At 44.3% G+C, this 23,517-nt stretch overlaps 1 protein-coding gene across 1 annotated transcript in view; it reads right to left on the minus strand.

Annotated features, from left to right (window-relative positions):
- The window catches only part of Pla2g4c (phospholipase A2 group IVC), a 45,684-nt gene that overhangs the window by 13,156 nt on the left and 9,011 nt on the right, over nt 1-23,517 (minus strand). Inside the window, exons 2-11 of the mRNA XM_087200707.1 lie at nt 17,987-18,175; nt 13,650-13,758; nt 13,288-13,448; nt 12,139-12,328; nt 9,269-9,386; nt 7,513-7,653; nt 5,081-5,134; nt 3,830-3,883; nt 751-804; nt 553-669 (exon numbers count right to left, since the gene is read on the minus strand). Of these exons, the coding sequence (XP_087056833.1) occupies nt 553-669; nt 751-804; nt 3,830-3,883; nt 5,081-5,134; nt 7,513-7,653; nt 9,269-9,386; nt 12,139-12,328; nt 13,288-13,448; nt 13,650-13,758; nt 17,987-18,033 (1,045 nt within the window). The 5' untranslated portion in view covers nt 18,034-18,175. The remainder of the gene's footprint in view (nt 1-552; nt 670-750; nt 805-3,829; nt 3,884-5,080; nt 5,135-7,512; nt 7,654-9,268; nt 9,387-12,138; nt 12,329-13,287; nt 13,449-13,649; nt 13,759-17,986; nt 18,176-23,517) is intronic.

A 23,517-nucleotide genomic window follows, 5' to 3' on the forward strand; every position in this document is an offset into this window, starting at 1 on the left:
CAACCCCATACTCTTCCCCACTGCTTTCTCTTTTATGTTTATCCTACAGCAACCACCAATCCAGGGCTCTAATCCTGCCCTTCATATGTTCGGCTCATGCCATGTCCTAAAGCAAATATGGATTACTTAGCAAAGGAAGATTTCGCTGGCTTTTACCAATTACAGACTTTTGGCTTTTAGCCATTATTGGAGAGTTGTTATATACACTGGAGCCGGAGTGCTTGGGTCTGACTGCCAGCACTGCTGTTCATACCCTGTGTCATCTTGGACGTGTCATTCAATCTCTCTCTCAGCTTCATCACTTTAAAATTATGGATACCATGATTGCCTACTTCACAGGGCTGTTGTGAAGACCCAGCTGGCCCATGGGACACAGCCTGGCACAACAGCGAGATGCTCGCCAGCATCACCACAGTCTAGGGTCCCTCCTTCTAGAATGATGGCAGTAGCAAGTTTCCAGCCTGTCCGCTTGCTTGCCCCTCTGCTCTCCTAATCCCCCTGCCCTCTCTGACATCCACATAGCAGTTTGTGGGCAGCTTCTTGTGCACAGACCTCTCCTTCCAGCCTCCAGTTTTTGCTGTAGGACCTGGAGCTTCTCCAGGATGCCGGGGGCATTTGGATCTTTTATGTAAGTCATCGCCAAGTCCAGCAGCTCTTCTACAATGGTCCCTGCTCAGAGATAAAAAATACCCATGAAAGTATGTGGATATCATCACTGCCACCCCCCAAATTCTCTTGTAATCCTCTTACCAGTGCTGTCTATCCAACCAGCAACTTCTGTGCTTTCATGGTAAAATCTCTCACCTGCAATTCATGGAGTAGCTTCAATGTATGGGGAATGGCCAAGAGTGACATCCCTCCCAGGCATACCTTAGCTTGTGATTAGGGCTTGGAAGCCCAACTCCCTTGCTCCAAGTGAGGCAGTCTGAGGGCCAGACTTATGTCCCAGGGCCCCCTCTGGACCAGGCTGCGGCCTCACTTCTTCCCCTTCACTCCTTTCCAGTTTGCTTCTGAGGAGACCACCCTGAAAAGGTGCGCAACCCCTCATCCTGCCCCATCCCCAGGCTGAGCCACCATGAGATCTGAGGGGCTTCTCCACCAACCCAGGGTCAGCAACAGTTTCCAGTAGAAGTCTCTCTCTCTCTCTCTCTCTCTCTCTCTCTCTCTCTCTCTCTCTCTCTCTGGATCAACATATCTCAGATCCTGTCCTCAGCACTAGGCACCATCACCAAAATGATGTACAAACAATCCAAGTGTCCATCACGAGATGAATGGAGAATCAAATTGTGGCACAGCCCCACCATGGAACACCACTCCGCCACCAGAAGGAATGACATTTCCACACGTGCTACAGCATGGACAGACTCCGAAGACATTACACTTAGTGAAATCAGTAAGACACAGAAGGACCAGTATTGTATGATTCCATGTCTAGGATGTCCTGTTCCATTTGGGCTGCTTTAGGAAACTTATTTCTCACAGCTCTGGAGGCTGGGACGTCCAAGTCAATGTGCTTGCACATCTGATGCCTGTGGAGGGTCTACTCTGTAGTTCATATGGTACCAGCTTGCAGTGCCCTCCCATGGCAGAGGGGCCAGCTAGCTCTCTGGGCCTCCTGTATCAGGGCTCTACTCCTATCACGAGGCATCACTCTCGTGGCCTAATCAGCTTCCAGAGATCCCAACTCTCAGTGTCACTGCCTAGGGAATTCTGCCTAGAGAATTCAGATTTCAGCATATGAATTTTGGGGAGATGTAAGCATATAGTCTGTTGCATAAGAGGCACTTAGAAGAGGCAAATTCTCAGAGACAGAAAGCAGAAGAGAGGCACAGGTGAGGGATTGGAGATAGGGAGAAGGACAGTTATTCTTTAATGAATAGCAAGCTTAAGTTTGGGGGTGATGAAAATGTCTGGAGTATAGATAATGGTGAGGGATTCATGGCATTGTGAATATATTTAATGCCAGTGAATTGGATATTTCTGAATAGTTAACATGATCGATATTGTGATATATATTTCTGACCATGCAAAAAAATTGTTCTGCATGAATGAAGGGTGACAGTGAGATGGAGGTTTCTGAGGGAAAAGGAGTTTCAGACAGATGGCACAGGCACTGAGGTGTGAGTGAAGATGAAGAAGCGCAGGTGTCCAGAGCAGCCTGTGGGAGGGGAGGGCAAAAAAGGAAGGTGAGGAGTGCTTGTGTCCCCCAAAGTCCATGTCCCGAAATCCTAACCTCCAGTGGACTGCTAAGAGGTGGAGGCTCTGGCTGGCACTAATGTCGTGAGGTTGGAGTTCACATAAAGGGGTGAGTGTCCTTAGAAGGGAACTCCAGAGAGCTCTCCTATTGTCCTGGCTCGTGAGGATACAAGATGTTGGCAGAGGGTTCTGCCCAGAACCTGCCTCTCCCCGAACCCAGTTCTTAGACTTCAAGCCTCCAGAACTGAAATATAAAGTTCTGTTGTTTATAAGTCAGCCACACTATGGGCCTTCATTGTAGCAGGCTTATTGTCTGAGACAGGCCCTGACTGCTGGCCTGTGAGGAGACAACCCTGCTCTGTGCTCACCATTGCTTCTTCCTATGCACACAGGGTGACATTTGGCAAATTCCCCCTTGGAATAGTGGGGTCCATCTGACTGATCCTGGACAACAGGAAGTGACTAGAAGTGATACATGCTACCTCCAGGACTGGCCACAGAAGCCCTTCATGACCCTCCAGCTCTCTTACAGAACAAACACAGAGACCTTGTGTCAATAAGAAGTAATGAGACATATGCAGCTCAATCCCCGAGTCCCCACGTGGGACAGAGTGGCTCAGGATGGTCACCCAATCCATATTACTTTTTTCATGAGCCAAGCATACATTCGTTGCATCTTAAGTCAAAGCACTCTGGGGGCCAGGCATGGTGGCACATGCCTGTAATCCCAGCATTCAGGAGGCGGAGCCATGAGGATTGCCACAAGTTCAAGGCCAGCCTGAGCTACATAGTGAGTTCAAAGCCAGCCTGAACTGTACAGCGAGACCCTGTATAAAAAAAAGCACTCTGGGGCTTCTTGTTTTGTGCAGCAAAGCCTTTCTTGAATGCTTTTTTGAACTCCCAGTCCACACAGTCCTGAGAAATACTTTTCTTCTAGATTTCCTAATTCTTTTGAGCTGCACCCACTTTCTACCTCTGATGTCATTCGGATTCCAGACGTACCTAGGGTACATGGGTGACTCTGCACATGGGTGCTAGGGATGCAGTCTGCGCCTCCTGGCTGTAGGGCCTTGGACACACCACTGAACCTATGTGCCTTTTGATTTCTTCCTTAGTCTATTTGAGCTGTTATAACAGGCTAGGTAATTTATAAAGAAAAGACATGTATTTCTCATAGTTCAGAGGTTGGCCAGTGCAACATCAAGGTGCTGGCATCTTGCAAGAGCTTTCTGCTGCATCATCCCATGGTGGAAAACAAAAAGGAGACGGGCAGGAGAGGGTGAGAGCAAGGAAGCAAGAAGGGGTTGGACTCACTTTTATAATAAACCCACTTTTGCAATAAGTAGCCTACCTCTGTGATATCAATGACATAAACCACCCATGGGCACAGAGCACGGGGACCTAATCACCCTGTTAGGCCTCGCTCCCAATACTGCTGGACTGGGGACCCATGGCCTCTGGGGGACATGTTCACAGCCATTCCCACCTGAGCAGCAGAGGCAATCATAGTACTTCCTTGGGTGATGCTGAGCACAAATGCTCATCACATGTGACATTCTGAGGCCAGGGCCAGCCTAAGCAAGTGCCCAGTCCATGTCATCAGGAGCGACTCCCAGCAATATGGGATGTTTACCTTTCAGGTGTAAATGTGTCATATTCAATTTTTCTTTCAGGCTCAATAACTGATCTGCAAGAAAGCATAGGCCATTTTAGGTATACAGCATAATGACATTCATCATTGGAAATTTGCACCTTTACATAGTCTCTCTTGGTTCTTATTTTTCACCCTTGCCCAGCCCTCCCTTCAACCCCTCCAGTCCTCCCTATTTACAAAGATTTTGTTCCTATTTTTCCATTTTCTCATATTAATCCCATTCCCTTCTATCCTTTCCCCTAGCCCTCCCACTTCCTTCCCCTTTGCCCCTTTTCTTCCTATTTCACATTACCTATTATACATTTAGTCCTTATTTACACTTTCAGTTTCTCACACCAGAGAAACTATTTGGTATTTACACATGTGTGTCCTATTTATTTCACTTAAGAGTATCGCCTCAATGTGCATCCACTAAATGTACCAATGATTAGAATGAATAATCGATAATGTAAAATAGGAAGAAAAGGTCCAAAGGGGTAGGGGTAGTGGAAGGGGCAGGGGAAAGGAAAGAAGGGAAAGGTAAAATGATGAGAAATGGAAAAAATGGAAATAAAGTCTTTGTAAATAGGGAAGGGTGGAGGGCGTGAAGGGAGGGCGAGGAATGGGGAAAAAATAAGAATCAAGATGCATTATGTAAAGGTACAATTCCCAATGTGAAATGTAATTGTGTTGTACACCTAAAATGTACCAACAAAAGAATTTAATACAAAAAAAAAGAATGCATAGGCCAGGACAATGTTAATGAGTATAATACAGCCACTAGCTCTGGAGGTGAGTATTTTTAAGGCAAAATGCAGGTGATCATAGCATCTACTTTTCAGAGCTATTACAAAGATTATGGGATAGGGCAGATAATGACTTCTACTTCCTAGTGCTTTTATCTATAGGCTTTAGAGGAATTATCTCACTGAATTCCCATAACTACTACAGTTATTACCCCATGTTACAGATGCAGAAACTGAGGCACAGAGAGTTGAAGTAACTTTCCAGAGGTCTCAAAACACACATGTACCAGAACAACATTCCTCCCAAGGGGCCTGCACTCCTAGCCACTCTGTAGTTATACTGGGTGCCTCAATAAAGGATTAAGAGATGATAACAAATTTAGGAAATGCAATTGCTAAACAATGACATACAGATCTCTCTTCTGCCCTGCATAGCAAAAATATGGTAAATGTCCTGGCACAAAATATCTGTAGGCTTTGGCCCTTCTGTTCTCCAAATACTCACCCAAAATGAAATTTTTAATTTCTTCAAGGCTAGCCAGAGCACTTCCCCATAATCCTGCAGAGAAAACAGAAATAAAACTAAAAGTCTATCATGTAGTTGATATGGTTGGTTACACAACGCACTGAGTGGCTTGCAAAAGGTGCTATTTGTATGTGCACTGGAAAGGAAGAGCCTTCTTCAGTTCATTAGATGTTCATGAAGCAATCATGGGGCACCTAGCACTCTTCTGGAAGGCAGCAGTGAACAAGCCAGACAAGGTTCCTGTCCTCATGAGTGTTCTCTTCCATGGAGGGAGCCAGCTCACCATTGTGGATGAGGTCATCTCAAGCCCAGTGCTTATCAGTACTTGTCCCAGTGTCTCCCAGCCTCCCTTGCAGCTAGACGAAGTCAAGCTCTGGCAGAACACAGTGGGGATTTTTGGAAAGTGCTGCTGTCCTTCTTAAAAGGAGCACACTGATCTGGTGCTGCAGCCGTGCTATAACGGAGTGGAGGTTAGCACAGAGATGAACATTAATATGCCCAGGATGAAGGAGCAGCAATCCAGGATACACTGTGTCCTTATCCTGAATGTGGCACAGCTAACTCAGTATTATCAGCTGTTTGCCTGTGGTTTTTGTTTTGTTTTGTTTTCATAAGACAATTAAACCCACATTTCCCCAGGTCACTGACCTCAGCCAAACACATTTGTATTTGATACAGGGAGACATAATGAACAAGTTGTCAAAGACACACGTAGACATTAGGATGTTATGATTAAAAAAAACTAAAACTAGGACACATTAAGTGTTGGTAAGGATATGGAGGAATCGGAACCTTTGTACACTGTTGGTGAGACTATAAAATGATGCAGCCACTATGGAAAGTAATATGGTGGTCTTGGATAAAATTAAACATAATCTCTACATGATCCAATAATTCTACTTCCAAGTGGACCCAAAAGAAGTGAAAGCAGGGTCTCAGACATTTATATGCTCATATTCATGGCAAGATTGTCCACAATAACTAAAAGGTGGCAGCAACTCAAGTGTTCATCCACAAAAAAATGAATAAATAAAAAGTGGTCTATACATATAAAGGACAATTAGGGCCGGGGATTTAGCTCAGTGGTTCCGGCGCCTGCCTCGCAAGCGCAAGGTCCTGAGTTCAATCCTCGGTACCAAAAAAAAACAACACACACATATAAAGGACAATTATTTAGTCTTAAAAAGGAAGAAAATTCTGTGCTATGCTATTATACAGATGAACCTTGAAATATGATGCTAATTGAAATAAACCAACCACAAAAAGACATATCCTGTATGATTCCACTTATATTTGATACTTTCTGGAGACAGAAAGTAGAAACTTGGGCGCCAGGAGTGGTGGTACATACCTGTAACTCCAGCACTCTGGGAGGCTGAAGCAGGAGGATTACAAATTTGAGCGCAGCCTACACAATTTAACAATTTAGTGAGACACCCTGCCTCAAAATTTAAAAAGGGCTTGGGATGTAGCTCAATGCAAAAGCCCTCGGTTCAACCTCTGGTAGTTGGGGCAGGGGCGGATAAAGAAGAAGAAAGATCTTGACCTGGGTATGATGATTCACTCCTCTAGTTCCAGCAATTTAGGAAGCTGAGGTGGGGAGGATCATTGAGCACACAAGAGTTTGAGACCAGCCTGGGCAATATAGCCAGACCTAGTCTCAAAAAAAAGTAGGGAGAGCTGGGGATATAGCTCATTGGCACAGTGCCTGCCTGGAGAGCATGAGATCCTGAGTTCAATTCCCAGTACAAAAAAAAAAAAAAAGAAATCAGAATCTGGGGAGCAAGCTGAGGAACTAACAAGCCTGGTGACAAGTAACAGCAGCTCAGTGTTGGTGGTGGATATGGAAGAATATGGACGGACTGTGGAAATGGGACAAAGAGGAGTTAGAGCTGCAGTAAAAGTGGCATGTGAGGGAAAAGGAAAGATCAGAGGTGAACCTCAAAGGACCTGGCTTTGGCGACTATGTCGATGGAGAGGCCATTTCCAGTGGAGGAGAATGAAGTAGGAAGACAAGGGTCTTCCCGTTATTTTTGTCTGGGCACTGCCACATGGGACTCACAGTGCATCTCAAAATTATTTGCTGAATAGCTGGTTATCCATCTATCCTTGAGTTCCTACCCCTGCTGGGTTCTGGCCTGAGTGCTTGTGTGTGTGTGTGTGTGTGTGTGTGTGTGTGTGTGTGTGTGTGTGTGTGTATGTGTGTGTGTAAGTCATATCCATATCTGAATCGATATGAGGCATCTGTCATATTAAGGAGGCCCGAACGAAGCTCAGGCTAGGAAGGAAGAACACATCTCCAAAGGAAGCCCAGAAATGCAGGTGATGGGTGGAGCCAGACCCTCTGGAGGGGCACTCGTGCATCCCCATGTCCCACTCCACTGAATCCCATCAGTCTGACCCCATACTACCTTTCAGGAAGGACAAGTCTCGCTCAGGCTCAGGTCTGACCAGTCTTCCCTCCATGAATTTACTTCCAAAGTGGGCGATGGGGATGTAGGCCCCGAGTGCAGGGTAGCCAGCATGGTGTGGTGTGAACTCAAACCAGGGATCTGAGGAGGCACGAAGGAAAGGGTGAGACTGCAGCACACAGCCTGCAAAGCAGCAGGTCCTCAGGGAGAAGAGGAGAAGCTGTGGAATGAGGAGTGACCACCAAGACATAGATACTAGAGACAGACTGTGCGTTCTCAGAAACAACTTGGAGATCTCAGCCCAGAGCTTTGAGAATCATTATTCAGCTACGAGCAGTACATAACTTCCGAAACATTCTGTTTCCCATATTCCTCCAAATTTGAGTCCTCGTCCCGTCTTTCTCCTCCATCTCACTGTAGGTGCAACTCCACAGGGTGCGGGAGTGCAGTGGAGTTCAGGCACACAGCAGCACAGAAAGCTATCTGTGGGTGCAGAAATAGTTAAAGGAAGAAAATCGCATGATCATGTTTTTGATCTGGAAACTTCCACCAGAGAGCCAAGGAAAGAGGTGACAGCTTGAGACGGGAAGCTCAGTGAGGAACTAATTACAAGAATCCTCCAAACTAGGCATGATGGCACAGACCTGTAATCCCAGGGCTCTGCAAGATCAAGGCAGAAGGACTGCAAGTTCAAGCCAAGGCTGGGGGACTTAGGGAGACTTTGCCTCAAAAAATAAAAAAGGCTGGGATGTGACTCAGTGCAAAGATCCTGCGCTCAATCCCCAGTATCTCACACACACACACACACACACACACACACGTGTGTACACGCACATGCACACACAAAGAACTCTCCAAAGAGACTATGATATTCAGTCCAGGATGAATCTGGTTTACAAGATCATGGATTACAATGAGGACAGGTGACTTAGAGGTAGTGGAAAGGAGGCTGGGACTGGGGGGATTATGGAAAGGAATATTTCACCTCTATCCAAACTCGTGGAAAAATAGCATAATGGTCCATATGGGAAAGAAGGAGATGAAGCATTCATTCTGGGGACTTCTGAGCCTTGAAATACCAAAACCTGTCCGAGCACTTGGACCATGCCTGACAGATAGCGAGAAATCAGGGCATATTTGTTGAACAATCAAATGCATTTCATGTTTAGGAAAATGGGTCAGGATGTCTTAATCTTAGGAGAGAGACTGGGAATCCAAAGGCAAACTGGGATGTCAAAACAGGAAAGCAGAAGGAAGACTACTAAAAAAGAAGGGGGGACAGTGAATGGTCTGGAAGATACGGCCCAAGTACGTTGTGTGCACGTATAAAAATTTCACAGTTGAACTCATTATTCTGTATAATTAGCATACACCAATTTAAAAAGAAAAAGATGTTATAACAAAGCTGCCAGTACAATTTTCTTTTTAACGGGACGTCTGGAAAGCCACCAGCATTTGAGTTGTATTTAGAACCTTGGAGGAAGATGATGAGTAAGAAGTGAGAGACACTGCTCCCCCGCTCTCTCTCAGTCTCTGAAAAATCCTTTATTACAACTTCCCTGATTCACATAAAGAAAGTCTGTGCCACTCCATGACTTCTGGGGTGTCCTTTTCTTCTTCCATGGGCTGAGCAACCTTCTAGGACCTTTCTGGCCTACCGGGGTCACCACAGGGAAGGTCAGGGCAACAGACTCACATTTCATTCAACGCCTTTCAGTTCCTTCCTGCCACCCCATCCCTCCAAATGTGTGCTTACTCTGGGCTTTTTCCTTATGGTCACGGTGAAGGTCATCATCAATGGCTGCAAATATCGGGTAAGGGAGTGTCCCTTCCTCCACATGCTTCGTCATGCTAGACAAGCAAGAGTCCTGCAGCTTTGGAGAGAAGATACAATGAATGGTTTTCAAAATGAGTGTCTTGTGTATCCCTTTCCTCAATCCCCTGGGAAATGTCAACTGCATCCTTTCTGTGTGCTTCTGTCTCCCACCTGTACCATAGGTGTGGTTAAAAGTGCAGGCTCTGGAGCTTGTCTGCCCTTTTTGATCTCCCATATCTACCATGTACTGACTGGGTGATTGTGGACAATTTCTCTCATCTCTTGCTTCCTCACTTCCTCACTCTGCATAGCATGGACTATTACAGGATACTCTCATTCATGTTTTACAGCTGAGGAAACTTACCTTCGGAAAAGTAAAGGGATTTACCCAAGGTCACCAGCTAAGGTGGCAGCAGGATTACTTGCTGCAAAGGTTAGGGGTTTAACCATTTTACAAGAGGTGAACAAGGCTGTCACAAGGCATTGCTGTCTTAGAGCTACCTCCAAATCTGCCTTGGGACCCTTATGTCCTGTGGCATAAAAGCAAAGTTTATTTCTAGGTATTGGAAACATACATTTGGAAGGAGAAACCCTACTTCATAACCCTTTGGAACATTACATACAGCAGAAGAAATGCATCTGGGTGGAAGGAGGGATTTACCCAATGGATGAATCTCAAATGAGTCCTCCAAATATTCCCTATGTTGTGTAAATCTGCGTGAACAATAGCCACCAACAGAAGAGGAATGCAGGGCTTGTGTCTAAAAATTCTAAAACTCACACTGGGTTAAGAATATTCTACCTGTTGCCAGGTGTGGTGGTGCATGCCTTTAATCCCAGCACTAAGGAAGCTTAGGCAGAAGGATCACTGTGAGTTTGAGGCAAACCTGAGCTACATAGGGAGTTCAAGGCCAGGCTTTACTAGATAGTGAGACCCTGGCTCAAAAGAAAAAGAATATTCTACCTGCTAACATATTTCAAAAGGTACAATACCATACTGCTAACTATAGGGACTATGCTGTAGAGCAAGTCTCTAGAGCCTAGTTATCGTGCATAGCTGAAGCTCTATGTATTAAGTGAAATAAGCAGACACAGAATTTAAGGGGCTAGATCTCATGTTAAGTGCTCTTGCCACCCACCTACACACACACACACACACACACACACTCAAATAGAGCAGAGAGAGAGAATATTCTACCTCCAGGTTCATCCTCCATGTTCCAACCACCCACAGGTACCTGATCCACACTGTCATTCCTAAACAACACCTGTTCCCCTAGGCCACACAGTCTGTATTAGTCTGTCATCATTAATCATTTCACTTTCCTTCTCTTCCCTTGTCCCCATCCCATAGTTTTCTATGACCCTCTGCTCCTAATTTCTATGAATAGGACAACTTCTAGACCCAAACCAAGAATTAAAAATAGAAGGAATCACTGGGAGAACTGCTTTCAGGTTCCCACCTCAGAATCATCCTGATCCTCCTGTGCAGCCCATGCCAAGGTCACCCTGATGGCCACAGATGCTTGGATCTGGGTGGCCTCTCCCCTGAACTGAGCACACCAGGTGATGCTTTCAAGTAATTTGGGGCTGGATCCCAGGGTCAGCTGGTCCAAGGCTCTCGGGGTGAACACAAGAATGCTCTGGGGCTGGGGAAAGCATTTTCCCTAAGCGCCTGAAGAAGCCAAAACATCCAGTCTGCCCAAGGGAAGAAGAACGGAATGAAAGTGCACCGAGGAGCTGGAGGTCCGCCGCTGGAATCCCAGCCTCTGCTGAGGCAGGACTGCGAGTGGGAGACAAGCCCAGACCAGGCAGCAAGACCCTGTCTCCAAAAAGAAAAGAGAAGAGGAAGCAAGAGAAGAGAGGAAAGAGAAAGAAAGGAAAGCGGAAAAAACTTGGCCCAGTGGCACACACGCTATAATCCCAGTACCAGGAGGTTGAGGCAGGAGGATCGCAAGTTCAAGCCCAACTGGGGCAACCTAGCAACTTAGCAAGACCCTGTATCAAAATAAAATAAATAAATAAAAAGGGCTAGGGACGTAGCTCAGTATGAAGACTCTGGCTGGGTTCAATGCCCAGTATCACGAAAGAGACAGATGAGAGGGTAGGGGAGAAAAAGGAGGAGGAGGAAGAGAAGGAGGAGAAGGGGAAGAGGAGGTGGGAAGAAGAGGAGGGAAGGAGGGAGGAAGGGGAGGAGGGAGGGAAGTGCAGAGAGAAGTAAATTCAAGAAATTAAAGCTGAATGTGCTGGTACACACCTGTTATCTCACCGTTTGGGAGGCTGAGGCAAGGAGGATTGTGAGTTCAAGGCCTGACTGGGCAACGTAAAGAGTTCAAGCCTAGCCTGGACTAGATACAGCAAGACACTGTCTCAAAGAAAACAAATAATCAGCATCAAGAAATCAAGGAAAGGCGGAGAGAAGCGCTGCCTCGAGGACTCTTGTATCTTTCCAGTAAGTCATATTACTTTATGATTTTGCATAAACCAATCAGAATCTGATTCTTTTACTTACACTCAAAGAAACCCAGATTAGTTTTAGTCATGAGGAGAAATCTAAGCGTCCAGGTTTGAAAGACCTGAAAATCTTAAACGGGATGTGTGGTGGCGCATGCCTGTAATCCCAGCGTTTAGAAGGCTGAGGCAGGAGGATCACTGGGAAACTTGGGCTACATAGTGATTCCAAGGCCAGCCTGAACTACTGAGACCCTGACTCTAAGAAGAAAATCTTGAGACTTTATAACGGAGAGGTTGGTACAGATCTCTGGTAACTTCCAACCTAGAGACTCAGGCCTCAGCTGAGGGGGACTTACTTCCCTGGTTTGCTTGGAGACAACAATGTAGGCCCAAAAATCCGTCAGAGAGTAATTCTCCAACTTCCCTGCCTCGACGGTTTTCTCTAGGCTGTGCTTGAAGTCCCACTCCTTTTGGTCAAATCGATGCTTCAGCTCAGCCTCAATATCTTCTGTGTTCCCGTCCTTGGTGTAAAAGGAAGACAGAGCCCTGCGGGCAGAGGAACAGGGATGAGTGGAGTATTGGAAGCATAGACAGTAGAGGCTGGATGGTGGGATGTGGGCCAGATCGTCTCCAACCCCAACTGCCTCCCTCTAGGAGTAGATGACAAACAGGGGAAGTGGATAATTAATTTACTGAAAGTGAGTAAGTCTACACATAAAACTCCAAGAGCAAGGTAGAAGAAATGACTCCTGAAACCCAAATAATATTTTTGATGTAACTCAGTGTGAGTTCAATCTCCAGCTCTGCCAGGAAAAAAGAAAAAGACAGCAGAGTCCTGGTTACCAGAACACAGAGAGGTAGAGAAATGGGAAGATGGGGTGAGGGGAGAAGTTCATTAACAGGTACAAAGTCACAGCCAGATAGAAGGAATAATTTCTGGTGTTCTATCACACAGACAATGAGTATAATTTACAGTATTGTACCATATAATTCAAAATATGTAGGTGAGGATATTTTTGAGTGCTCTTGTCACAAAGAAATGATAAAAGTTTGAGATGTTGGACAATGTAAGTATCTGGAGTGGTCCATACATGATGTATACATGTGATGAAACATCACACGGATTTACAATTAGATGCACAATTAGCTTTTAATTGAGAAAGAAACCAGGCAGGGTGATGCACACGTGTAACCCCAGTATTCTGGGAGACTGAGGAACTATCTAAAGTTTGAGTCCAGTCTGGGCAACTTAATGATTTACCAAGACCTTTCTCAAAATAAAAAAAAAGAAAGAAAAGGGCTGGGGATGTAGCTCAGTGCAAAGGATCAATCCCTAGGGAAGGAAGGAAGGAAGAAATAAAGGAAGGGAAGGAGAGAAGGAGGGAGGGTGGGAGGAAGGGAAAGAAGAGAGAGGAAAAAAAAAAGAGCATGAATTTGGCATGGAGAGGAAAAAACCTCTCATTGAGATGTCAGAAACCACCTCCTATCCCGAAATGAACACTTACCAAGTGGACCCCGAGACCCCTGAGAGGTAGGTGACAGCATCCAGCAGGCCAAGAGTTTTCAGCTCACTCAGGACCCCGAGGCAGGCAATGTGGGCCCGCAGCCCCCCGCCAGAGCCCAGAACAGCAATGACAGGTGGCTGGGCCTTGGGGAGGTTCCAAGCCTGCGGACAGGGGTGAGAACAAGATGGGTGTCTAAGACTCTCCCTGGAGTCAGGCGCCGCCTGTCCCATGTCACCGCTCTGGCAGTGTAAGTCCGCACTCTTCTACTTCCTCCCTTCCCTTCTACTCATCCTGGCTGAGCTGGGCCCCAACCCAGGCACAGAAGGTGCAATCCTAGGATCCCCAGGGAAACCCTCGCTCACCTCGTTGTCCTTGCTCAGCTTTTTCAGTGCCGTCAGCACCTGGCAGCCGCGTTTCTCCACAGCCTCTTGCTCTTCTTTCTGCAGCCCGGGGATAATGGAAACCACAAAGCTTCCCAGGACAAAAGAAAAACAATAAACTCCAGAAAAATCACAGTGAGAGAGAAAGAGTGAAACAGTTTATCTGGAGTGGTGCTGTCCAAGGAGGCAGGCACCAGCCCTGGGTGGAGCGATACAATGCAAAAGTGCTCTGATGGGGAAAACACCCAACCCAAAAAGAGAACTACAGGCCAATCTCCCTAGTGAACATAGATGCAAAAATCCTCAACAAGATACTGGCAAACAGAATGCAGAGGATCATCAAGAAGATCATACACCCTGACCAAGTGGGATTCATCCCAGGGATGCAAGGATGGTTCAATTACACAAATCAATAAATGTAATACACTATATTAACAGAGTCAAGGACAAAAACCACATGATCATCTCAATAGATGCAGAAAAGGCATTTGACAAAATCCAACACCCATTCATGATAAAAACCCTACAGAAAATTGGAACAGAAGGTCTTTATCTCAACCTGATTAAGGCTATGAAAAACCAACAGCCAACATCATACTAAATGGTCAAAAACTGAAAATTTTCACACTAAAATCAGGAACAAGACAAGGATGCCCACTATCACCATTCCTGTTCAATATAGTTCCAGAAACTTTAGCCACAGCAATTAGACAAGAGAAAGAAATAAAAGCAATAAAGACAGGAAAAGAAGAAGTTAAACTGTCATTATTTGCTGATGATATGATACTTTACATAGAAGACCCAAAAAACTCTGCCAAAAGACTTCTAGACTTAATTGACAGATTCAGTAGAGTAGCTGGATATAAGGTCAAGACTCAAAAAACAATAGCCTTTTTATACACAAATAGCAGGCCCACTGAGAGAGAAATTAGGGAAACAATTTCTTTTGCAATAGCATCTTTAAAAAAATGAAATATCTAGGAATCAATCTAACAAAGGAAGCAATAGACCTCTACACTGAAAATGACAGCAACCTGAAAAAAGAGATTGAAGAGGATATAAGAAAATGGAAAGACATCCCTTGCTCCTGGGTAGGAAGAACCAATATAGTGAAAATGGCCATACTTCCAAAACTACTATATAGATTCAATGCAATGCCAATTGAAATTGCAACAATATACTTCACAGAACTAGAGAAAACAATCCAAAAATTTATTTGGAACCAGAAGAGACCTAGAATAGCAAAAGCAATTCTAAACAACAGACACTTGGCTGGGAGTATCACAATCCCCAACTTGAAATTATACTACAAACTACTGTAATAAAAACAGCATGGTACTGGCAAAAGAACAGACCTGAGGATCAGTGGAATAGATGAGAAGATGCAGAAGCAACTCCAGACATACTCAGCCACCTCATCTTTGACAAAGGAGCCAACCACCCTTATTGGAGGAAAGATAGCCTATTTAATAAATGGTGTTGAAAAAACTGGATTTCAACCTGCCAAAGATTAAAACTAGACCCATACCTATCACCACTCACTAAACTAAGATCAAAGTGGATTAATGATCTAAATATTAAGATAGAAACACTAAACTTGTTGGAAGATAAGTTAGATAGAACTCTTGAAGATATTGACATAGGAAAAGACTTTATGAACAACACCTCAGTAGCACAGGAATTAGCACAAAGAATCAACAACTGGGATCTCATCTTATTAAAAAGCTTCTGCACTGCAAGAGAAGCCACCAACAGAGCTAACAGACAACCTACAATGTGGGAAAAAAATTTTAGCAGCTGTACCTAGACAAAGGACTACTATATAGAATATATAAAGAACTGAAAAAAATCAGAACCCCAAATTCAAAGACCCTGTTCAAAAATGGGCATCTGAAATGAACAGACATTTCTCAGACAAAGAAGTAAAAGCAGCAAATAAATATATGAAAAAATGTTCAACATCACTGGTCATTCAAGAGATGCAGATGAAAACAAGGCTAAGATTCCACCTCACCCTAGAAAGAATGGCTGCTATCAAGAAATCAACCAATAACAAATGCTGGCAGGGGCGTGGGGAGAAAGGAACCCTTCTCCATTGCTGGTGGGAGTGCAGACTGGTGCAACCACTGTGGAAATCAGTATGGAGAAACCTCAAAGAACTAGGGCTAGAGGTCCCATTTGACCCAGCTATTCCCCTGCTGGGTATCTTCCCAAAAGAATTGAAAGAATCATACCACAGCGATAAATGTGCACCCATGTTTATAGTGGCACAGTTTGTAATAGCTAAAGCTTGGAAGCAGCCCAAGTGCCCATGAACTGGAAACTGGATAAAGAAGATGTGGTTTTTTTATAAAATGGAGTACTACTCACCCATAAAGAATGAAAAACTAGAGTCATTTATAGCTAAATGGATGCATATCGAGGCCATACTCTTAAGTGAAATAAATAGGACACACATGTGTAAATACTAAATAGTTTCTCTAGTGTGAGAAACTGATATTGTAAATAAGGGTTAAAATGATTAAAATGAATAATTGATAATTTGAAATACAAAAAAAGGTCCAAAGACATAGGGTTGAAGGGAAGGGAAGGGGAAAGGGAAGAAGGGAAAGGAAAAATTATGAGAAAAGAAAAAAAAATAGAAATGATGTCTATGTAAATAGGGAAGGGTGGAGGGGGTGAAGGGCACAGGGAATGGGGAAAAAATAAGAATCAATATACATCATGTACAGGTACAAGCACTCAATGATAAATGTAAACTTATTGTATACCTAAAATATACCAATAAAAGAACTTAGAAAAAAAAAGTGCCCCGATGGGACATGCACACCAGACATTGAAAATGTAAATAGAGAACATAGCACACCTGGTAGGTTGACTTACTGAAGTTATAACATTTTATGTACAGTGACTATGAATACAGATGCCCCTCCGTATCTGTAGGCTCTGTATCTGTGAATTTAGCCAACCTCAGGTCAGAAACAATGAGGAAAACACTGTGTCTGAATTGAAGATGTACTGACCTTTTCTTGATCATTATTCCCCAAACAATCTAAAATAACAACTATTTACACAGTATTAATGTTGTATAAGGTATTATAAGTAGCCTAGAGATGATTTAACGTACACAGGAGGATGTGGGTATATTATATAAAATACCACACCCTTTTACCCAGGGGACTGGATCATCTGAGGACTGTGGTAATCCATAAGGGGACTGGAACATCTGGTGATCCTGGAACCAACCTCTCTTGGGTACTAAGAAAGGCTTATACTATTAACGACATGGTACAGCCATTTAGCAGTTCCCCAAAACGTTAAACAGAACTGCCATATGACCCAGCCATTTCACTCCTAGGTGTATAGTCAAAAGAATGGAAAGCAGGTGCTTATAGGCTTATACACTAATCTTCACAGTGGTGCCATTCATTAAGCTAAATGGGAGAAACAAGCCAGCATGGTGGCATGTGTCTGCAATTTACAGCACTTTCGGAGACTGAGGTGGGGCTATCACAAATTCATGAGACCAAGACTTAAAATATAAAAGGGGTGGAGATGTAGCTCAATGTAAAAGTCCAGGGTTTAATCCCTAGTATTGGTGTGTGTGGGGGGGGGAGTAGAAACAACCCCAAAGTCTATTAAGTGATGAACAGATAAACTGTGCTCTATCTGTACAGTGAAATGTCAGCCATGAAAAGGTTCTGATGCATATTACAGTGTGGATGAACCTTGAAAACAGTGTACTAAATGACAGAGCCAGACCCAAAGGCCATATCTTGTATGATTCCACTTATGTGAAACATCAAGAACAGGCAAATTCACAGAGACAGCAGGCAGGTCAGCAGTTGCCAGGGACCAGGGAGAGGGAGAAATGGAAGGGATGCTTCATGGGAACAGTTTCCTTTAGGGTTGATGAAAATATTCTGGGGCCAGATAGAGACAGTGACCGGAATGCCTCATGAATGTACCAATCATCACTGAATTGTTTACTTTAAAATGGTCTTAAGAGTTGCGCATGTGGTGGTGCATGCCTGTAATCCCAGCACTTGGGAGGCTGAAGCAGGAGGATCGCTGAAAGTTCGAGGCCAGCCTGGGCTACAGAGTGTGTTCAAGGCCAGCCTGAACTACATGGTATGACCCTGTCTCAAAAAACAAACAAACAAAACAAGAACAACAAAAACAACCGATGGCCACGAGAGTAAATATATCATGTGTATTTTATCACAATAAAAAATTAAGTAAATATAAATTACCTGCATCTGTTTCTTTCTACTTCATAAAATATGACTACAAAACTTAAAATTACATTGGTGACTCACCTATTTTTATTGAACAATGGTAATTTGGAGAGGTTCTCTGGGTTCATCTTGCTTAATTTCCTCAATTAATTTTCTTTTAAGTGTTTCTCTTTCCTACTTCCGGTTTTGTGGAAGGCTGAATGAATCCCAAAGGTACTCTGGGTTCTGGTTCTGACTTCTCCCAGTGAGAATGATTACAGATGAATATTCCTTTAAAAAGATGAGTTCATCAATCCATCTGTCCCATGCAATTGATTACCTTGTAAACATCACAGATCACATTCAAATACCCAGAAAAAAGATTAGGGTGGATGCAGATAGGAAGTACCCAGGGAGAAGACACCTGTGCACCCCACATCTGCCCACCACCTGCCTGAAGGCCCAGCACTGGGCTTCCCTGTGGGCACTGGGCAGGGGGCACCCAGCTTTCCAGAGGCAGCAGTTTGGGTCTTGCAGAGGCCCCTGGCCCGTCCTCTCCTGGCCCTAATCCTGACATTCCTCTCCAATGGAAAGCCCTGGCCGAGCCTCAAGTCCTCATGGGTGGCTAGCAGCCTGAATGAGAGAGCAGACACCCTGAGGGTGGTGTGCTTTTATCTCTTCCCCTCTATGGAAGGGGTTGAAAGAAAACTGGCAAAATTCTGTGCCCAAAGTTAACTCTGGGGAAGAATTACTAGTTGGAGTTGCTGTTGTCAGTGATCAGCAGGGTTGAAGTGACTCATACACACCCACCAAAGAATTTTTTTAAACCTGCACCAGGTGTGGTGGTCCACATACCTGTAATCCCAGCTCTGTGGGAGCCTGAGGCAGGAGGATTGAGCCCAGCCTCAGCATTTTAGGGTCTCGCCAAGACTCTGTCTCAAAACGAAAATACAGGGGGGAATAAGAGGGCTGGGGATGTATCTCAGTGGGGGACCCTGGATTCAGTGCCCAATACCACTAAGAAAAAGAAGAAAGAAATCCTGAGGTTTCTTTTATTTGCTTTATCAGTTGACCCATTCCTGCAGTAGTACCTGTTTAGAATGAAACTCTGAATTTCTCTGTCAGCCTAGCTTAGAGCTGGTATCCTATCAGACTGCAGGTTGTGTCTCAATAACACAAGCACAAGGAGAACATTGTAAAGTTTTTGGTACTTACAGACCCTGGGGTGCTCAGCAGCCTTGAGTGAAGCAGAGAGAGAGGGAAAGCAGAAAGCAGCAAGCTGTAATATATACTGGGAGGCACCACGTGGGTCTCTTCAAGTTGGCGGGTAAATGCCTGAATGATTCATTTAAAGAAAGCTGCAGCAAAGCCCAGAGAGACGCCTTTTTTTTATCTCTGGCCACCTTTCTGGGGAACTAGGGTGTGGTGTAAGAATTGGAAATTGCATAATTGGTCAATTCCATAATTGCTCTTGGGAGGAGAGTCCAGTTTATGTTACAATAGATGCTGGGGCTGCATCAGACTACAACAGTACTAGCTTTTTAAAACTAATGGTTATGTGTTTTTATCTATCACAACGGACAAACTCTATTCCTATGCTTGCTTCCAATTTCTCTTATTTTTCAGGATCTTCATGGATATTTATTCGTGCCTTGCTGCCAGCAAACCTTTTTTTCTAGATTTTGTTTTGTTTTATTTTTTTGAGACAGGGTCTAGCTATGTAGCCCAGGCTAGCTTTGAACTCATGGTGATCCTCCTGCCTCAGCCTCCTGAGTGCTGGGATTACAGGCCTGTGCCACCATCCTGGCTTTTTCCAGATTTTTTTGAGATAATCCCTGAAAAGTAAAAATTATATCCATTTGAGATAGAAATGGGATGTCTTAACATACATAGAAACACAGAGTTGACCTTTTCTTTGAATTCTGCCCTCTCTCTGCCTTTTTGTTTTCCTCTCTCCCCTTTTGCTCCCCCCTTCCTTCTGCTGCTTGAGGTAGCAAACAGAACAAGGACAAGACTATGTCAAAGTATCAGAAAACCAATAAACAAAGGTCACCCTATCCCTTCCCCAAACCCCAAGCATACTCAAAATCAAAAGTACATGATCCTGGCCTTCCTCCAACCTCATTGCATTGTGGTATTGACCTCCCACCTGGTGGGCTTTGGATGCCATGACACTTCCTCTAAAATCCCATAAGATCAAAAGCTCCCCCTGTCAGTGGTGGGCTGAGTCAGGTGTTCCTTTTGGGCAGTGATTCCCAGCAATCCCCGGGTACAGATCCTCCCATAACCCCAGACCTTGAGAGACCAGCACCTGCCTCTCTGGGGGCAGTGAGTTCTTCTCGCTGGCCTGCCCCCCACCCCTGTGCATTCACTTCATTTACTTCTTTCACCTACACTTATTAGTCCATTTAGAATAAATCTTATTCTTCCTCCTCTTGGGTGTCCTGCTCAATGCTTTGTTCAGGATCCCAAGAACCTGGAACCGACTCCCCTCGGATTCCCCATCTGGTGACACTGATGTGCCCCTGTTAATCACCTCTCATATTTCTCTCTTTCTCTCTTGTGTTCCCTTTATCTCTGCCTCACCTCTCGCACTGTCTCTCCTCTCTCCTCCTTTTTCTTCACTCTTTTTCTTTTTTTTTCCTTTTAATTTTATGCTATAAGGGATTGAACCTAGGGCCTTTGCCCCTGGCTTTTAAAAGACAGAATCTTGCCATGTTGCTAAGTTCCTGAGGCTGACTCCAACTTCCATCCTCTTGCCCAGCCTCCCGGAGTGCTGGGGTTAGTTCATGTGCTACCATACCCAGCTGAATTTTTTACTTAACTATGTTCCTCATTTTCACTCTCTTGGCAACACTCTCAACACCTGTTTCCTTCCTCCCTCCTTTTTTCCCTTTTCCCTCCCTGCTCTCATATCCCCTGTATCTATCTGTGCAGAATGGAGTCCTGAGAATAAGTGAGCCTGGAGTTGGAAGCTTGACACATGGATATTTGCCCAGCAGTTACCAACCACGAGAAGCTGCAACCTTGTCTTTGGGTCACAGTTCCCTCTGCTCTAGATTGGGGATGAAAGTGGCTGCAGTCCACGAATGGAGTAATGGGGAACCTTACCTGTCCAGAAGACAATCAGCCTGGAATGAAGAAGCTTCAATATAACTTCCCTCACCTGCACCTTCACCAAATTCCCTTTCTTTCACTTTTATTCATCTACTGTTCCCCTCTTTCCTCTTCATTCACTTTCCCATTTTCTCTCTTCCTTTCTCCTCCCAACTCTGGCCCAAACTTGGCACCTAAATAATGATTTGCATTAACAGCAAAAAGTATAGCTTCTTACTAATTTTTGCGGATCATAGTTACTTGTCAGGGTTGCGGGGTCCTTGTGTGTAAAAGAAGATAAATAATAGCACTGCCTCTTGGGAAAACATCCAAAGTGCTTAGAACTTGCCTCACACATAGGAAGTGCCATCCAAATGTTACCTATCTTTGTGCAAAAGTTTCCCTGGGAAAGTCATAATGAGACATCTGTCTCCAAGTGGAGAGGGCACCAACTTTCCAAAGAATGATTAGATATCTCAAAGAATAACCTGGACAGCCCAGCTTGGAGAGTGAATGAGTTTATTCGTTTATTAGGGGTTACAGAGTGGCAAAGGTCTAATGGGCTGCAGTCCTGCTGAAGTCACCACTACCCATTTGTTAGGCTACTGTTTTTATGAGGTTGTAAGTGAAACAGAAAAAGGCAGGATCGAAGATAAGAAGTGTTCTTAGGAAAAGTTCTGTGTACTTTTTTCCCACCTCACCCTTATTAGTAATTCTGCTTGCTTGAGCAAGCGCAGTGGTGCATGCCTTTGCTGTGCCCCAGAGTGGCACACAGTCTCAGCAAGGGGCTGGAGCTCTTGGGGTAACTAAGTAGCGAGCGACTACAAAATAGAGTTACTCTGACTAGGGTTCCCTACAGCCTTATCAGTTAATATTACCTGGTGGTAAAAATCAAACAGGACAAAGAGACGATGGTGAAATTTTTTCTCTCCTACTCTTGTCATAGGGCTCATTCTCTCCATAGAAACAACCTCTTTTGGTTTCCTTTCGTCCTTCAAAAGTTAAGGTACACAAGTAAGTAATCAGACATATTGAGTGCATATGTGTGTGTGTGCCCAGTAGTGTGCTGGTACACATTTAACAACTGGCTTTCTGGAGTGGAACGGAGACCCTAACATGGAGCAACTGCCAGTTTCCTGGTGGGTGTCAATATTCCCACCAAGGTTGATTTCAAGCTATCAACATGATATCAGTGTGTGTGGAGTTGGGATGAGGTAGATAATTAGCTACTGCACAGCACTGAAAATACATATGTACAGACACACATCCACACATATACATACATGTTTATATGATTTGCATTATGTATACATGTACATGTATGTATATGTGTATATATGTATATACATATATGTAATGTGTACATATGTATACCTATTTGTTTATAGGAAAAGCAGCAAAAATGGCTTTGATGATGAAGGGAGTCAATGATAAGGGTAGCCTCCAGGGGCTCTGATGTTAGCCCAGTGAAACCTATGTGACTTCTGACCTTCAGAACTGAGAATAAATGTGTTGGTTTGAGCCACTCTCCAAAAAAAAGTGGCAAAAGATCTACAGCATTACTTTACTTTACTTCATGTTATAACATATATATCTTTTCCTATAATACTTCCAGAGACTCTATTGTTTTTCTCTACTGCTTAGTATATGTCATCATACAGATATGCCATCATTTGGCAAGCCAGTTTCTGACTGATAGATAATTAAGAAGGGCTTCCTGGCCTGGCTTAGATCACAGCTTCTCTATCCTCCAGCACTGGTGCCACGGAGAGATGTGCACTCCTTTCAGAGGAGCAGAGCCTCAGACCCTTCCAGAAGCCTAGTGGGAATTCACTCAGTAAATCAGGCTGGAGTCCCCTTATATAGTTATCAGAGGCTAGTTTTAATGGTTTCTCAAGAACTGAGAATAAGGCCAGCATCTTGAGAGGTTGTACAGCTTTCTTTTTCCCTCTTTATCAGCCTTTTGATTTGCAAGATTTTAGATATGTCCTAATGGTATCCCTTGGTATGAATGACAGTGACTTGTCTGGAAAGATGAACTGCCTGCAGGGGCTGTAGAATTTCTTGTTTGTGCTTTATACATGGTTGTTATTTAACAAGACTTTTTCCTTCCACATCACTACATGGGCATGTAGCACCAGAAAGGCATATTTGAAATATATATAAATATTCAGCCTCTTGTCTTTTCCTAATATCAATCCCCAAGTCAGGGCTATGAGCTCTGTTTTTGAGTGGTGATCTCAGGAGGTACAAGACCAGCCTCAAAGTTGTGGACTCACAAATGCATCTCCTGCCTTTCAATGTCCTTCCTGGACAAAGCTACTTCTGTAAGTGAACTGTTTCTCCTCATTGTCTTGGAAGGGAAGATGACTAATGTCTCATCTACTTGCATAGGTCTGGGAAATCACCTGTTCACAAGGATGGCTAAATTCCAAGCCTGGAAGGATCAGGGAGGCAAGGTTAAGAGTAGTGTAAGTCTTTTTTTGGGGGGGGGCGGGTACCGGGGATCGAACTTGGGACCTTGCACTTGCTAGGCA

This window comes from Heterocephalus glaber, unplaced genomic scaffold (genome assembly GCF_053883595.1).
Source record: "Heterocephalus glaber isolate CG9 unplaced genomic scaffold, H.glaber_assembly_v1.0 deba00001744, whole genome shotgun sequence".
Classification (NCBI taxonomy): Eukaryota; Metazoa; Chordata; class Mammalia; order Rodentia; family Bathyergidae; genus Heterocephalus; species Heterocephalus glaber.